Source organism: Microtus oregoni, unplaced genomic scaffold (genome assembly GCF_018167655.1).
Source record: "Microtus oregoni isolate MIOR12 unplaced genomic scaffold, Mior012 000082F_ref0000272, whole genome shotgun sequence".
In the NCBI taxonomy this organism is placed as follows: domain Eukaryota; kingdom Metazoa; phylum Chordata; class Mammalia; order Rodentia; family Cricetidae; genus Microtus; species Microtus oregoni.
Genome location: NW_024544542.1, coordinates 3469138 through 3487846, shown reverse-complemented (window position 1 = coordinate 3487846; position 18709 = coordinate 3469138). Strand labels below are relative to the sequence as shown.

The window sequence follows — 18709 nt, the reverse complement described above, 5'->3', positions numbered from 1 at the left end:
GTTTCTCTTTGTGGCTTTGGAGCCTGTCCTGGAACTCACTCTGTAGATCAGGCTGACCTTGAACTCACAGGGATCCGCTGGGATTAAAGGCGTGCACCACCATCACCTGGCTAAAATAGAAACTTTTTTTTCTCTAAGATTTATTTATTCATTATGTATATAGTGTTCTGCCTGCATGTATGCCTGAACACCAGAAGAGGGCACCAGATCTCATTACAGATGGTTGTGAGCTACAATATGGTTGCTGGGAATTGAACTCAGGACCTCTAGAAGATCAGGCAGTGCTCTTAACCTTTGAGTCATCTCTCCAACCGATTTATTTATTTATTTTTAGAGGTGTGTGTGTGTGTGTGTGTGTGTGTGTGTGTGTGTGTGAAGGCAGAAGTCCACAGAGGCCAGTGTGTGTGTGTGTGTGTGTGTGTGTGTGTGTGTGAAGGCGGAAGCCCACAGAGGCCAGTGTGTGTGTGTGTGTGTGTGTGTGTGTGTGTGAAGGCAGAAGCCCATAGAGGCCAGTGTGTGTGTGTGTGTGTGTGTGTGTGTGTGTGTGAAGGCGGAAGCCCACAGAGGCCAGGAGAGGATGCTTGATGTTGGAGCTAGAGTTCAGGAGCTCTGAGCTGCTGGCTGTGGTTGATTAGAACTGAACTTGGGTCCTCCTCGAAGCAGTAAGCACTCTTAGTGCTGAGCCATCTGTCTAGCAGCCGGTGTGGCTGTTTTGAAAGACAGAGGAGAGGCTAGAGAGATGGATGGCTTGGCCATTCAGAGCCCTTGGTGCTTTCCAGAGGACCTGGCCTTGGTTCTCAGAACCCACCACTACCAGCTTACGACCTCTTGTAACTCTGGCTCCCGAGGGTTAGACTCCCATTTCTGGTCTCCTTGGGTACGTGCACACACATATATACTACAAATAATAATAAAAATTTTCATCATGGAAACCAAAAACTGAAGGATAAGGGAAAATGTGATGAAGGAAGGTGGGGGAACGCTGTTCTAAAAACATGGAATACTTTGGTTCTTTGTTTTCAGGACAGGGTCTCAAGTAGCCTAGGCTGACCTTGAACTACTATGCAACTGAGCATAATCTCGAACTTCTGATTATTCTGCCTCCACCTCTCCTGAGCTGGGATGAAAGGCATGGACAACCATGTCAGGTTTTGTATGGTTCGGTTGTCATTTGTCCTGGAAACTGGGCTTTGAGGATACTGCAAGTCCCCTTCTGGCACTGACCTCATTTGGAGCTCAGTTCTTTTTCCTCACCTTACTCTCTGGATGCCGCGGTGCTTCAGGCCCCAGGCCTGAGCCCTCTGCCCTCTGCTCTCTGGGTTGTGTTTTCTTAGCTGTTTTGGAATGGACAGCTCTTCATTGCTTTGCACTCAGGAGCACCCCGGCCCCACACACTGACTGGGGACCAGGAACCTCCTCCATCCCATGATCATGACAAAGTTACCTAGAGTCACTGCCAATGTGCCCAGGAACAAAATCGCCCGCCAATGAGAGCAGTTATTGCAACTCAGTGAAACTCGACTCAGAGTTTCAAATATCCTCTAAAGGTGAGGGGCTATACACGTACACCCCAACTTCAACCTTTCTCCAAGTTTGAAATCTGTGGAGCAGTTATATACCACATTTCCTCTTGGAGTTAGGATAAACATTTATTTATTGTCTTCCTCTCCTACTAGGCTGTGTCCCTGAAGACAGGCACCTGCATACTCACTGAGAACAGTCCTGGACAGACAGTAGGAGTTCAAAATACATTTGCCAGTTAACCAGTTAAATACTGCATAGGAACTCATTTTGTGTGGTTCACGAATGATGGGGCAATCAGGTCAATGATTTGAAATGTACCAAGATACCTTTTATAGACAAGTTTTCCTTGTTAATGTTAGGCTAGGAGAACGGCTTGGTGAGTATGGCAGCACACCTGTGGTGCCAGTCCCAGGCAGCCGGGGAGGAGGAGTGCTGTGAGCTCGAGACCGGCCAGGGCTGCATCTGAAACCCAGTATTGCGCATATAATGAAACGGACACTTCATTTTAAGTAAGTGTCGATAGATATGATACTATCCACTGTACTTAATTAAAATTTTACTATAGTCTTAGACAGAAGACAGAACTAAGGTTGCTGTCCTTATGATTTATTATTTTTGTAGTGTTGAGGAGTAAATTTAGGGTCTAACACATGCTAGGCAAGACTCTATTACTGAGATATATTTCCAACCCTGAGTTGCTATTATGTCAATATATTTGTTATTACTTCAAGTTATTACAATTAATTTCCACTTTGGGCTTTATAAAATGCATATTTATTTATGTATGTAAATATGTATGTCTTTGGACAATTATAAAGACAGCTCATGAATTCATAACTACAAAAAATTTCAATAGTGTATCTTATTGGCCTAGTTCATCCCATTCCTTTTCTATTTCATGTATGTGAATGCAAGCACACACATGAACGCATATGTGCATGTGGAGGCCTGAGTTTGATGTTAAGAATCATCCATGACCATCCTTCTACCTGTTCACTGAGCCAGGAACTCTCAGTCAAACACAGAGCTCACTGATATGACCAGTCTTGACAATCAGCTTGCCAGGGATCAACTGCCTCTGCCTTCTGAGGCTAGAACCACAGGTGGGCTACTAAGCCCTCCTAGCATTTATGGAGGTTCTAGTGATCTGAACTCTGGCAAGTGCTTTAGCCACTGAGCCATCGTCCTACTACCTATGCCACTTCTGAATTGGAAAATAAAGGGTGACATTTTTTCTATGTAGGTTTAATTCATTGAAAAACAACCCTGCCCCCAAATTCTGCCTCTTGGGAAACAGTTTCCACCTGAGCCTATATAGTGCTATTTTTCATTTTGTTCTTTCTCCAGGGGATGCAATGACCAAACATGGCATTCTGTCCCGCCCACATCTGTACCCAACACCAATATCTCGTAAACTGTTGTTAGAGGCCACGCTTCCCAGCGCTGGACTTCAGTGCCAGCAGCACCCAACATTCCTGCAAGTGTCCCAGTTCATTCACCTGCCCGGGTACACATTTACTAAGCACACGGAGTTCTGTACTTCATTACACAAATTTCCCCAAATTTTTCTACCAATGGTTCTTTGAACAGAAGAATGCAAACTTGACTGATGGCTCTTAAAACTCTGTAAGTACTAAACAACTCTGTAAGTTATCAAATACCGATGTATGCACAGCTTGGAACTCAATCAAAACCCACTTGGCTCTGGGTGTTCTGAGCTCACATTTCCTAAACTAATCTGTGCCCTCAAACTTGTAAGTGGCATCTCTATTACACATACCTATCTTTTTGTTGTGTTGTGTGTGTTTATGTTTACTTATATGTGTGTGTATGTGTGTAAGAGGTCCACATTGACTATCTTTCTCTATCACTCTCTACCTTGTTTCTCTCTCACTGAACATGGACGTTACCCAGTGACTAGGTAGGCTGGCCAGTGAATACAGAAATCCTACTGCCTGCCTCTCCAGCACTGGAATTACGGGCATGCAAGGCCAGGTTAAGCTTTTATATGGATGCTGGGGATCAAACTCAGATTCTGCCTACACAGCAAGCATATTACTGACTTAGCCATCTGCCCAGCCTGTATTGTACATGAGGCAGGGTATGGTGGTGTATGCATTAAATCCCAGGCAGGAGGATCTCTGTGAGTTCAAGGCTAGCTTAAACTACATAGTGAGTTCTAGACTAATTAGGGCTACACAATGAGACCATGTCTCAGAAAATTTTACATGAGCAATATGTAACCAAAAATAGAATGTTAATCTTCAAATCCATAAAAGATTTTATGCCTGACTTGTCACCAGCTAGGAGATAAATTAATTTTAGAAAAGAATTTAAAAGTATTAGCTTGACTTTTATTTTTTTCATATAGCTAATTTTAAATAAAAGTTTTAAGGGGAAGGTTTTGACTTTAAAAACCTAGATTCAATATTTTATGAATTAATGGAACTTAGTAAGTTTAAAAACAAAGAATATGCTCTCATGCACGTGGAAATGAAGGTTTGCTCTACTGATAACATCGGGGCACTGGAGGAAAAACCAGACCTTTGCATATAAGTAAAACATTCAGTAGAAGATTTTACATAACATAAAATCTCCCTAAGTCGAACAATAAAACTATAGAAAGCAGACCATAGTGACTGTCCTTCAGAAGCGGGGAAGAATGGCGTGCCTTTGCCATCGTCATGGGCACATGTTTGGGAACCACCTGGTCCTGTGTTCCCTGAGGAGTGTAGGCGGGGCGACTAACCCAGAGGCACGAATGCCGTCTTGGGCCAATACCTCATGTAGCCTGTTGTTCTAAGAAACAGGTACGCTGACTCCTAACATTTGACCTGCTCATAGAATCCGACTAAGTTGACTTCCTATGTAAAAGAGGGTAAACAGGAAATCCTTTCAACATAGACACCTGAAGGTGTTTGAGGGTGACTGTGGGTGTCGATGACAAAATGAAGCAGGCGTGTGAACAGTACAGTTGGAACCCATGTGAGGGCCCTGCTCCCCTGGCCAGTCTGGTCAGAGGAGCTTGCCCATATATGGAAGCGCACCGTCCCTTTGAGAACAACAGGCAGCACTGGGCTGTCTCAGATTCTCTGTACACCGAGACAGTCCACAGAGAATGGAGGGGATGTGTGCTGACCTCAGTGCTGGCACTGGGCGTGTGCCTGTGAGCTCTCTCGTCCCTCCTTGATTTCTTTTTAAAAAACGAAATGATGATATTTGGTTCATCATAGGCCTTTTGCTTCTAAGAGTGGAAAACCCAACTTAGCAGAGGCCCTGGTGAAACAGCTGTTGGAGATGGGAGGATGAAGTTCAAGATAAAAGCATCTTTTATTTGCTTAGGAATTGTGATGCTCAGTATTGACTATGAACACGACAGGAGACAAGACTCCATGCTTGTCTGTGAGGGAGTTTCTAGGTCGGATTAACTGGCTAATCCGTGGGCTGGAATCCCAGACTGCAGGAAAAGAAGAAAGCAAGCTGAGCATGGGAACTCTTTGCTCTGCATCCTGACTGTGACGTAGTGAGGCCAGGGCCTTGAATTCCTTCCTGCTGCCACGGTGTCCCCTCACTGATGGGACTGTCCCCTCAAAGCTGTGAGCCAAAAAAAATTATCTTTCTTTAAATTGCTTTTTGTTGATATTTGTCTCAGGCATGAGAAAAATAGATACAGCAATGTTACTTCTGAAATCAACAATTTTAAGATCGAATAAAAGACTGTGGTGATAAATACAGTGTGTGGATAGGCATGGGGTCGTCTCTACCACCTGCAGCGTTTCAGATGCTAACATTCACCCACTGAGAGGATGGAATGTTTCTAGGAGGCACAGATGTGCACACCTCGTATATCACACACTTGAATGTGACAGCGGCTCAGTGAGGGGTAAACATCTGTTTCTTCAGAGCTACCTTCACGTTGAATGTGATTTCCTCCATGACGTACACACGTTCAGGAAATGCTTTGGCCACCTCCTCCACGCTGTTGAAATATTGCACCGGCTCCTTTATGTCCCGGTCTTGTTCCAGCAGCTTGAATTGTCCTAAAACACACGACAAGCAGAAGAGAAGTAAGATGTTTATGCTGGATAGCTGTCACCGTGGCGACAACATCCTCTTCCTTCACGGCAGCTCTTCTCTGTTGTAGATTGCTATTCACTACCATGTTAAAAAAGGACGATCACCCCTGAAGGTTTGGTTAAACTAGAATCTATACAATTTTCAAAAATCAGTGTGAAAATGAGAACAAATTGCATTTCATCTTTTTCTGATCAGATTCAGGGTTCATTATCAGGGCTCTAAAATTATAGTGGATAGATGCTTGCATGTCTTTAGACCTCCAAGGGAAAACATAGTCTGCTATAAACAGTGGCTCGGTTTGTTTTCAGCACTAAATTTTCGTGCCATTTCGTTTTAATAACTATTGATATTACTTTCTAAAACTGAGGCCCTGTACCATGGCAGAGCAAATCTTTTGAAGTTATTATTTAGGATAGAATAAAATCAGGGCTGGGGTGTAGCTCAGAGACAGCATCTGACACCAGACGGAGGAGTTGCCCCAGACAAGCCATGGGCAACCCACCTTCAGCTGTATACAGCAGGGGCAGCAGTGTGACCTGGACTTAGCTCCCTTTCCTGATTCAAGGTTTCCAGTTAGAGTTGGAGAGAAGGTATCAGCTGAAGGCGAGGTGGAAGAGAGTAATGGAGGTTTAAAGAAAGAAGAGGTCAAGTGCCCACTGAGGACACACAGGGCGGTGCGTGCTGAGCAGCATGAAGTCAACACTGGAGGTTCCCGGCTGAGAATTAAAGGGAAGCCAGAGAGCACAAGGCAAGGTCAGGGACACGGGCACGAAATGGGAAGAGACTTAGTCTTAGATTCTGCCACCGCTGCGAAACCGCCGGTGCCTATGAGAAGTGAGGCAGGAGGAAGGACTCAGGAGATATGCAAGGGGGACCCCAACGCCTGCTCATCCACCTTTAGGTTGGGAAAGATGCCAAAGCTCTTGGTGGGAAGGCAGAGAGATAGTGAAGACATAGTGGGAACAATGGCTCTGATGTAGAGGGAATTAGTTCAAAAGCTATAAAGGAGAGAGGCCTACTTAAAACACATCCCTTGGATGCTCTACACAAGCTCAAATATTACTTTTCAGGAGCCAGCCTAGCCAAGAAATAGATTTGATACACTCCAGCTGAGATAGACAATCTCTCTGTGTTACGGGATGAGTGACGGGACCAAAGCAGTTGTCGGGGGAGTTAGAATATATATATATATGTGTGTGTGTGTGTGTGTGTGTGTATATATACATATATAGATATACACATTATATATATAATATATATAATCCTTTATATATATGTGTGTATATATATACATATATAGATATACACATTATATATATAATCCTTATATATATAATCCATATATATATATATATATCCTTTAAGCACTTCACCAATTGAGCCATCTCCCTAGTGCTTGCACTAAATCTCTTAAATACAATATATGTTTCATATCTTGACAGAGTAGACCATATCTTGTTCATGAAATAACAAGGCTTACAATTAGTATTTCCTTATTTCCTTATTTCCTTATTTCCTTATTCCCTCCCTCCCTCCCTCCCTCCCTCCCTCCCTCCTTCCTTCTTCCTTCTTCCTTCTTCCCTCCCTGGTTACCATGATACCTGATACTGTGTTTTGTATAAGATTTGTGTGTTTGTGTTTCTGGGAATTAATCCCAGGTCCTGTGCTAGGCGCGTGCTCTCTGTAGAACACTATCCTCAGTCCTTTCTTCCTTCCTGAAGGTTTTGGGAACTGGATCTAGTGTGTGTGCAGGCCAGGCATGAGCTCCTCTGCAGAGCCACACATCTAGCTCTCGGTTTTCATACAATTCCTCCCATCCATTTCTCTCTACACACCTAGCTCTCGGTTGTCATACAATTCCTCCCATCCATTTCTCTCCACACATCTAGCTCTCGGTGTTCATACAACTTCCTCCCATCCATTCCTCTCCCACCAAGGCTCTTGTTCTTCGGGCACTCTGGAGTCATTCTTCTATGGTGCCTATGATTTCGTATGATTGATCTTCTCAAGTATAACTTAGCATTTAAGCATCAGAGCCTTGCCTGTGCTTGTCAGCTCATTGTTCAGGAAGGTCAAAAGTGCACATGTGTGGAGTTCTGAGACCCACCACACACAGGTGAGGGATAAGAAACAAATAGAGCAGCAGCCAAATGCTACTCAGCTTTTATCACCTGAACATTCTACACATCAGAAAAAGACCGCTTTCATTTTAGAATGCTTTCCAGATCTCAGTGTAGCATTCTGACTTTCATGCTTGTCTCTGTATATTCCAACTACTCTCCTGTGATAGGCTACCTAACACCAATTGTTTATAGTTCTTAGAGTCTCCGGATGACTTCCAAATCTAGATTACTAAAACCTGACATGCCTTCTTTTCTTCTCGAATCTTATTTTTGAGACACATCTTGCTGTGTAGCCTAGGCTGGCCCTGTGGCCCTTTCGCCTCGGTCACCTGAGTATCACAACCACGTGTTTTCATGGGCTGAGTCGTAGCATGGATGTGACTCCTACGGCAGGGTTGGTACACTTTTCTGTAAATGTTTTAGGTCTCACTAGCTAAGTGGTCTCTGGCAAGAGAGTGCAAAAGGAGTCATAGAAACTTTACATTGAAAGAGAGCATTAGACCACACTTACAACAGCAGATGACGGTCAGAGGTGGCCCTCGGGTTGGCCGACGCCTGTCCTGCTGGACAGGGTAGAAAGTACAGACCAGGGTAAGTCACAAAACAAGACATCACAAATGGCCATCCCTCTAATTCTACATCACTGAATAGTCACACCAAGGTCTCGGGAGAGCCTGTAACGTGTACTACACTGCCAATATCTCGGAATGGCAGTTTGGCTCGAAATGGGTGAACTTGTCCTGGGATGATGACATAAAAAGCCAGCCGCAGGATGCTCCCACCTTCTGCCCATGCTTTAGACAGCCAGACTTGTGGAGTTTTTGCTTGGCTTCTACTGTTTTATAAATGATATGATGGTGTCAGACTAGTTAGTCTGACACACTCTAGGGAAGATGCTAGGCTATGTCATTGATCTACATCCTCTGTCACTCTGTGGCCTTAAAATTGGAACTTTGTTAGAGCCCAACCTTGCAGACTGGATGAGTTAAGGGCCGGTTTCCTGCCAAAAGTAAAATCAATTTATATTACACATATTCCCACGACCCCCACACAGGGGAACTAATCCTTTAACAGACCATTTCATGAATAACACAGTCTTTTGTGCCACCAAATAAAAACATGTGGAGGCTGTGGAAACATCTGTTCTGAGATGTTACTGTCAAGTTCTGTTCTTGGAGACAGAGGGAGCTGCATTGTCTTTCAGCCGCTTTGATGATCTCATAAAACATCTCCATTGTGAGACCTGGCCCATCTGTGGTACCCTGGAACTCCCAGGAGCTAACCCCACACCAATGACAAGCTTGTTGGTGAGAGTTTAAATGACTCTAAGTGGATGTTTAGAAGCCAAGGACTCATGCCTTAGTCCATGTGCTGTTCCGAAAACTCCATTTCATAATTAACATGTTGACTAGGACTGCCATTTGGAAAATAGTTATTTTTTTACGTGTCCCTCAAGGCAGAAGTGCTGGATGAACTTCATACTATATTAAGCACAATCGAGAGGCCCCAAGCCCTTCCCTTGACATCTAAAATATAACACCCTCCCAATACCAAGGGACTATTTTACAACAACGCTTCTTTCCTTCCGGGGGAAGGTTGTGCTGGACATGAAAAAGAGAAACAAAACTTACTGATTAAGAAGAGGGAGCAACAGTGCTGAGTTGTAGCAGGGAGAGAAAGAGGGAGGTGAGTACAAGTTTGTCAAACATGCTATGGGCTGGAAGTTAAGTGTGGCAACCATCGGCAAGAATTCATTCTGCGCCCAGTGAGGACCAGACTGCAGGAGTACTCATCACTGTGGCAGTGAGCATGGCCAGGGGTAAATATTCTGTTTTTACAGCAATGCTCTTACTGCTTGCCATCTTGTCAGCACAGAGGTGCACTGCACGTGTGTGAATGAGAGAACAAGGTTAGAGCAGAGGTTTGCAGTGTCCCTCATGGGACATAACTCACCTGAACAGCATCCTACTGATGTCCTCCACGCCCACTGTGGGAACAGCAGAAGCAGCAGAGACCACCCCAGGAGGATAAAACAGAGAAGAATGGAGGAGTGCCAGGAATGGGCTATAATACAAGCACAGCCAAAGGCTAGCCTGAGCCAAGGCTAAGCAAAGAGAGCCCTGAATGTCGAGATGCTGTGTTCTTCGTGAGACCGCCATACTGGCAGAAAGAAGCAGGTGCTTAGAAACAGTGGATAGTTCTAACTCTTCTCCTCTCGCCTCTTTCAGAGACAGACTGCCAGCGTTAAGGTGGACAGGCTTGAGACCACCGTGCAGAAATGCTTTTCGGTTGGTTAATTAATTAACTGATTAACTTTTAATACAAGATCTCATGCATTCTAGACTGGTCACCAATTTGCATTCTAGAAGATGACCTTCGTCTCCTGGACCTCCTGCCCCTGCCTTCCTGATACTGAGATTCAGACGTGTACAGTTACAGCTGACTCAGCGATGTCTTTTAAATAGCTCAAATATCTGAACCTTTGAACCGCTGGGCCATTTCCACAGGTGAAGAAAGAAGTGAGCCATTCCCAATGAATGAAACAACAAACCAAATGCCACCTCCCAGGAAATAAAAAAGGCTGGGCAGCAATCTGTGCTGATGATCAAGCTCTCCCTAGCAAAGTATTCTTGTTTTTTATCTGTATATACAGCAAGTTAAGGCTTGGAGTAAAAGGACTGCCTGGGATAAGATACACACAGCAGCAGCAACTAACCCTCTTGCACGCATGCGTCTACTTCCACAAGCGCTGGGAGTTCATTTACTCACATCCTTCCCCAAGTCCAAGAGTGTCTGACACAGCCCAGCTATTTGCCTAACGCCGAACAACAAGCAGCATTCTATGTGGACAGCTCATCGTGGTGTGCAAACCATCTTGTTCTTTGTCAGAGCGGCACAGAATCCAACTCCACACATGGCATCACCCATTTAAACAGCTTCCTCCGGGTGGGCGTCCAGACTTATTCCAGTCTTTTGGAGCCACAGTGAAGTCAGCTAGTGTTCTTGTACTGAAGGTTCTGAGTATTTAATCCCAGGCCACTGGTGGAAAATGCCTAAATGAGAATTTGCTGGGCCAAAGGGCAAGTACATTTTAATTCTTTACCCTGCCAAACAAAGTACAAATTTGTGCCCACTCACACTTCCCCCAACCTCATGTTTTGCCTAATGGTTTACTGGAAAACCTTTAAAAATCATTGTCAATCAAGTCTCTCACTGGGATTTGAATCATATTTTTATTATAAAAGATGACACAATTATTTTTCACTAATTCCTATTTTATATCTTGGGGATTTAAAAATTCATTTTCTTATTACCAACTTTGAAATTTGTACCAATCTTAAACATAATTTTAAAAATAAGAACTGGGCTAGGGAGACTGCTCCGGCTATGAAGCGCTTGGTGCAGAAGCACGAGGATCTGCTCTGCACCCCAGAGCCTATACAAATGGGCAGTGTAGTGGTGTGTGCCCATGATCTCCCAGCTGTGGAAGGCGAAGCAGGAGTGTCTGGGCTCACTGGCCAACCACAGGCGAACCAGAGAGTTCCAGGGATACTGTGAGACCTTGTCTTAAAAATACAGTAGAGAAGTGATTGAAGAAGACACTCAATTCTGACCTCTGACTGCCGCAAGTGCATGCATGTTCATGTACACACATGCACAGAGATGTACAAATGTATGCACTATACACACACACACACACACATACACACACACACATAAAATAAGAACAGGCTTGAAATGCTACAAGGTGGCATTTCCTATTTTCACCTGATTCTCTGTATCAGCTTGTGTTAGTTTCTAAAGCCACAGTCTGGGGTGAGAAGAACGAAGTCCCTTACAATCAAAGAGAAGGAATGGATCCCAATACAAAGGCCCTCATCGTTATCAAGAACAGGAATTAAAACAACACAGAAAACAACCATCAGTCAAAAAACAATTACCTCACAAAAAAGCACAATATACAAAGGTGGACTATTGCAAGTAATATGTGGATATTTCTACTTATGTGTCCACAGGGCTTATACAAACAAACTAGACTATCACCTTCTACTCTGACACACCATCTTTGGATGAACCTAAATCTACCTGGATTTAAAACTGTATAATTAAAAAAAATAAAACTGTATAATCATTGCATAATTCTGGGTAGATGTTTCAAACAGTCATGTTAGTCTATACTCTGAAAAAAGCTTCCCTATCTTTTTCTTTTGCAAAAAGGGAAAATTTTATTTTTCAAGGTATCTAATTTGTCATTTGTGTCTTTAGATTTACTAGAAAATTTCTGGGGCAAGTGTTCCACTGAAAGGATGGCCCTAATATGATCTCAGAATTGAGCGTGGCTGCTAACCCTCCGTAATAGGACTCTCAATACTGTTGTTATCCCTCCTCTACTGAATTCAGGCTCCCTCTAACTCTCCCATATTCTTTTCTAGGAATCTTTTTGTCCTCAGCACCCATTGTGTCTATTCTGCTTTCTACATCATTCTATATGGTATTATTGCTTCAAATTGAAATCCCATTTCCATCCTTCCCCATCTGTTACCACTACACTCGAAGCTAAATCCACCTCTCTTGAGGACCAGAGCATCCCTTAATCATGCGTACAATGAATAACACTGTACCACAATAGCTCTCCAATCTCTAAGGGCCTTCCATGACCTGCTCTGCTCTGAAGGCTGAAGTGTGCCCAGTGCCAACACAGAAAAAGAGCTAGAGAATCACACACCACATGAGCAGCTTGTTCAGTGTCCCATCAGCCTTGGGAGGCCCCACCTCTGGATGAGAGCCATCTCAGGATGCTAATTTACAGTCAGTCTGGTTTCCCACCCAGTGTCCCCTTCAACAGTCCAGGGATGGGTGGGACGATTAGAGACTGAGCTGGCAAGGGAACTGGAGCCTGCAGAGATTAAAGTGTTTGCTTTGGTCTGCGTGGGTCAGGAGTAAATCCGGGATTGGGGCTGTGTTCTGACCCAAATCGGCTGCTGCCATGAAGCTCTCAAAGCACCAGCAGCTCCTGGGGATGGAGTGGCCTGCTCATTCCAGCTCACCTCCCGCTGGAAGAACAGAGAGGAAGCCAGTAGCAAGAGCGGTCATTAATTTAGTCAATGAATTCGTTTTTGATAAAATTTGAAAGCCTACTCGAATCGTCTCATTTAATCCCCAAAGTGACCTGAAATTGAGTAAATGATAAGGCCATATTTCATTTAAGCATGCTGTAGGGCAGCTAAGCATGGACAGCTCACGGAGTGCCTGGAACTGACCCTGTTCTGGGAAAGTAGAACCCAGCCTACCCCCCCCCCCCCGGGCCTTCCGTTTATAATATCTGGCATGGTTGCTAGTGCAGCCTGTTATGGAGCAGCTGCTTCTACTAAAGAGCAAGAACATACATTAAAAAAGTAGGCTCCAGATGGGCACAGGAGATCGCTTCCTAGGTATAACCCCAGCAGCACAGACATTAAGGGCAACATTGAATAAATGGGACCTACTAAAACTGAGAAGCTTCTGTAAAGCAAAGGACACTGTCACTAAGACAAAAAGGCAACCTACTGACTGGGAGAAGATCTTTATCAACCCCGCAACAGACAAAGGTCGGATCTCCAAAATATATAAAGAACTCAAGAAACTAGACTTTAAAATGCTAATTAACCCAATTAAAAATGGGGCACTGAACTGAACAGAGAATTCTCAACAGAAGAAGTTCAAATGGCTAAAAGACACTTAAGGTCATGCTCAACCTCCTTAGCGATCAGGGAAATGCAAATCAAAACAACTTTGAGATATCATCTTACACCTGTCAGAATGGCTAAAATCAAAAACACCAATGATAGCCTTTGCTGGAGAGGCTGTGGAGGAAGGGGTACCCTCATCCATTGCTGGTGGGAATGCAATCTTGTGCAACCACTTTGGAAAGCAGTGTTTCGGTTTCTCAGGAAATTCGGGATCAACCTACCCCTGGACCCAGCCATACCACTCTTGGGAATATACCCAAGAGATGCCCGATCATATGACAAAAGCATTTGTTCAACTATGTTCATAGCAGTATTATTTGTAATAGCCAGATCCTGGAAACAACCTAGATGTCCTTCAGTGGAAGAATGGATGAAGAAAGTGTGGAATATATACACAGTAGAGTACTACGCTGCGGTAAAAAACAATGACTTCTCGAATTTTGCATGCAAATGGATGGAAATAGAAAACACTATCCTGAGCGAGGTAACCCAGACCCAAAAAGATGAACATGAGATGTACTCACTCACAATTAGTTTCTAGCCATAAATAAGGGTCACGGAGTCTACAATTGGTGAACCTAAAGAAGCTAAATAAGAAGGTGAACCCAAGGAAAAACATATAGTTATCCTCTTGCCTATGGGAAGTAGACAAAACTGCCGGGGAGGAAAGTGGGATCTTGGGGGTGGGGTGGGTTGGGGGTAAGGGGAGATGGGGAGAGAAAAGTGACAAGGGGAGGATGGGGGGAACTTGGGGAAACAGGATGATTGGGATAAAGGAAGGCTGGATAGGGGAGCATGGAAGCACAATTCTTAGTTAAGGGAGCCACCTTAGGGCTGGCAAGAGACTTGAACCTAGAGTGGCTCCCAGGAGCCCAAGGCGATGTCCCCAGTCAGTTCCTTGGGCAGATGAGGATAGGGAACCTGAAACGACCCTATCCTATAGCAATACTGATGAATATCTTGCATATCACCATAGAACCTTCATCTGGTGATGGATGGAGATAGAGACGGAGACCCACACTGGAGCACTGGACTGAGCTCCCAAGGTCTCAATGAGGAGCAGAAGGAGGGAGAAGATGAGCAAGGAAGTCAGGACCACGAGGGGTGCACCCACCCACTGAGACAGTGGGGCTGATCTATTGGGAGCTCACCAAGGCCAGCTGGACTATGACTGAAAAAGCATGGGATAAAACCGGACTCTCTGAACATGGTGAACAATGACAGATGATGAGAAGCCAAGGACAATGGCATGGGGTTTTGATCTTACTTCATGTTCAGGCTTTGTGGGAGCCTAGCCAGTTTGGATGTTCAACTTCCTAGACATGGACGGAGGGGGGAGGACCTTGGACTTTCCACAGGGCAGGGAACCCTGACTGCTCGTTGGACTGGAGAGGGAGGGGGAGAGGAGTGGGGGGAGGGGGAGAAGGGTGGGAGGAGGGGGAGGGAAATGGGAGGCTGGGAGGAGGGGGAAACTTTTTTTTTTTTCCTTTTCTCAATAAAAAAAAAGTAGGCTCCAATATATAAAAGTCAATTTTATTTGAGGTAGGTTCTTAAGAAACAGAAATATAATGAAATGACCTATTATCTACATAAAGATCGAGTACCCAAAATAAAACTTAATTTATTTAATTTGAAGTTGGATTGTATGAAAGTGAAGGGGCAAACAAAGGTAAGCAGAAAATTAGGAGAGAGAACAGATTAAGTGAGAAAGACAGACAAGAAAAAATCAGAATGCACATATACACACTTTCCACCCAGAAAACTGGGAGTGTGGAGTCTATGTGGAAGTCGAGGAGTCTGGGTGGTACGTGCTTCCCCTCCACGCCTAAGGAAAGCATCTACAGGGGAAGGAGAAAGCCAGAGTTGTGGCCAGAGAGCAAGGGTGGTGAGGAACACACAGGACTGCAGGATCCCACCACTTTCCCTCTCTTGAAACATGACCCCACTCTTGGCTTCCTGCTCGCTCTCTTCCACAGCTCAAGAGCAAACTCCCACACACCGGTGGGACTACAGAGGACAGGCAGCCAGGCAGCGGCTGCTCACACAGTGGTTCCCATTAGGGGGAAATGCCTCGATTATAGAAGATTTAGGTTCTTAAATTCTGCACCCAAGCTAGAGTGATTAAGAACCTCCGTGCACAGAAACGCGATGTGTCCCAGAACCATACTACATAGCAATCGCTGCACGGGCTCAGTCCACGCAAATATAGCAACAGAAAAATGAAAACATTTTACACACAGGCCCTATGTGGTGCCTCTGGAAATCTGGTAGATACATTTCTACCAAATTCTTAAGGCAGAAACAGTGAAGCATACTAACTCTAAAAAGACATGGAGGAAAGTTAAATCTGTACTACTGTGTGAGAGATGCCAATCTGAAAAGCTATGCAGCATATGATTCCAAACACATGACATTCTGAAAGGCCACACTGTGTGCACAGTATAATGACCTGTGGCTCCAGGGTGGAGAAGGGACTACAGAGGCCAGGCGATAGAAGCACTCTGCATGACAGAACGGTGGCTTCAGGTCATTACGATCTGTCCAAGCGCACAGGTGTCCAAGAGAAACCCTAAGTAAACAATGGATTTTGGGTAATGATGTGCCAAGGTAGGTCTGTCAACTCTGACAAATACTCTCTCCACTGTGGTGTGAGACGCTGATAATAGGGGAGGGTGAGAATGTATACGTCGGGGTAGGGGACTATGGGAAATCTCCCCAAAACTGCTCTGTTAAAAAAAAAATTACGGCAAGGCAGGGCCTCTAAGTGCTTCAGTGGCAAGGCCAGAGCCAAGGGAGGGCACCATCAGGCAGGCGTGTTCTATTCTCTTGGCTCAGCGCAGGCTCAGCTTTTGACTATCACTGTGTCTCCAGCTCGGCACAGCAGTTAAGTGTGTGGGCTTCTGTAGTCCAAGTCTTGTCTCTCACAGGGAGATTCTGTTTAAGTCCTAACTTTCTAGACACATCCACTCCCTGGTTCCGTAATCCAGGTCAGAAATACTGACATTAGACTTATGAGTTTGACTAGATATACAGACAGAGCTCGGCACAGCGACAGAAGATAAGAGCTCAGTGGACGCACTCATCAGTGCTGGGTCAAAGTGTGGGAAGAAGATGTGTTATCGATGGGGAGTAACCATGCTGCTATCCTAACCTTTCCTAGGACACAAGCTTTCTTAGCTCTTGACAGTGATCTGGGAGAGTTCCTGCAGGGTACAAGACACCAAAAGGTTCTGTGAATTTGACTTAGATAAAGAGGTGACAGTTGGAGGTTAGATGCCAAGTGGGGAGGGCAGAGAAACAAACTCGAAGTACTTAGAGTGGTTTTCCACCACCTTGTTGGAGATCGGTTCTGAGAAAGACAGGGATTGGCACGCACCATGCCGAGTGTAATCTGTTTTGATGACTAGTTGCTAACCAAACCCTCTGCTCACCTGGCGAAGAGCAATTCCAATCCAAATGTCACACGCTTAAAATATATTTGTGACCACAATGACTATGGACTAGAGTCCTATCCTTATTAAGACTCAATCCTAGCTGTGGAAAAACCCTTACCACTCAGACGAAAAGGCCCTACATTATGGCAAGCCTCTTCAATCTTGCCAGTCCTTCTGTTTTCAGTAAGAAATGGAGACCTGAACAGTCCAGGGGCTGCTCTGCTGCTTACAGCTCCATTCTCCTGCAAGTGCTTCGTTAACCCTGCTGAGCAGCAGACGCATACATTGTTCCTCTATTCCAAAGCACCAAGTGGTTCCCCTCCCGCCCCCCACCCCCGCCAGAGAAGACTCCCTCTCCTGCTTGCTTCAGTCTTTGCTGATGAAATGGCCCTGCTCTTGTTCCAATACTTCATTTTCCTCCAAATGCCTCCTTCTTTGTTCTGCAAAGAATTAGCTTACTGGGCATTCTCTGGTGCTTTCAGGTTCTGACCCTGTTCCATGTTAAACAGGCTGGACTTGGTGTGGAGGACAGGCCTCTGTAAAACACTCCATCTGAGGGCAGTTATGTAAACAGGGCCGCTGGCAAGATGTCTGATGGGATCAACACAGCTCAGGAGAAAAAGCGCTTTTAGAGAGGGCTGAATCTGTCAGGGAACAGATGAACTCTAAGCAACACTACCATTATTCGTTCAGGCCCGCCCCTCCCGATTCACTGTGAGGTCCAGGCTGGCCTTGGAATGTAAGATACACCTGCCACAGCCTCCCAAGTGCTAGGACTGTAGGTTAGCGTCACCATATCTGAGGAGAAAAAGCAACATCTTGTTTCCAATGTAAGGCTAAACTTTTAACAAACAGAAATCATCCGGGAAATTTTTAAAAAATTAATAATGACCTAGTTGATCACTGTAATTTCTGATATCATCAAAAGGGACCATTTTGAGATTTTAAAATTTTATTATTTTAAAAGGAAAAATCAAAAATATTTAAACTATCTGGGATATTTCAGAAGGCTGCCCTTAGAATTAATAATATTTAAAAAACTATATTGAAGAGACAAGTACAAATTAATATATAAAGTACGGTTCTGTTTACTCTGAATCATAGAAGATGCCAATAATCAATCCACAGTGACAATGTGCATCAGCTACCCTCCGTGGGGAGAACTCAAAGGTGACACACTGTATGTGTAAAGCTGCCCTCTGTGGAGACAACTCAAAGCAACAATCACAAAACCGAAGTGTTTGTTGTTTTGATGGTGATTACTATGGTCTTAAAGCTACATAATTGATTACAAATGGAAATTATCTGTGAATTACACAGGCAGATGGCCATCAGGTAGATGGACTTGGTCCTCACACATGTTCATCATTTATATGGTGGTGCATTCAGAGGAGTAAAGAATGTATATAAAAAGTTTATTACTCCATGGTGATGACAGTTCATAATCAAGAAAACCAGTATTGATTAAGACAATCGAAAGGGATCTGGAGAGATGGCTCAGTAGCTAAGAGCACTTGCTGTTCTCACAGAGGATGTGGTAGGATGCTCAGTGTCCACACTGGACAGTTAGCAACCATCTGTCACTCCAGTGCCCTCTTCCTGGCCTCTGGGACACCTCTACTCATGATGCATGCGTACACACATAATTCCTTTTTTAATTTTTCAAGTGTCGTTCTTACTAAACACTGGGACATAGTTTTATTTTGCTTGACTTCTGGTCATTTTGGTGTTCAGGAATATTTTTGTGAAATAAATGAATTTACAGTTAAGGAAGATGAAAAATTATTAATAATATATGATTAAAAAATGTTGCCACTACCAA

The 18709-nt window shown here is 44.3% G+C and overlaps 1 protein-coding gene across 1 annotated transcript in view; it reads right to left on the bottom strand.

Annotated features, from left to right (window-relative positions):
* LOC121441859 (GRB2-associated and regulator of MAPK protein) overlaps nucleotides 1-18709 on the bottom strand; it is a 180432-nt gene that overhangs the window by 40678 nt on the left and 121045 nt on the right. The window contains exon 3 of the mRNA XM_041643181.1: nucleotides 5434-5564. Coding sequence (XP_041499115.1) covers nucleotides 5434-5564 — 131 coding nt within the window. The remainder of the gene's footprint in view (nucleotides 1-5433; nucleotides 5565-18709) is intronic.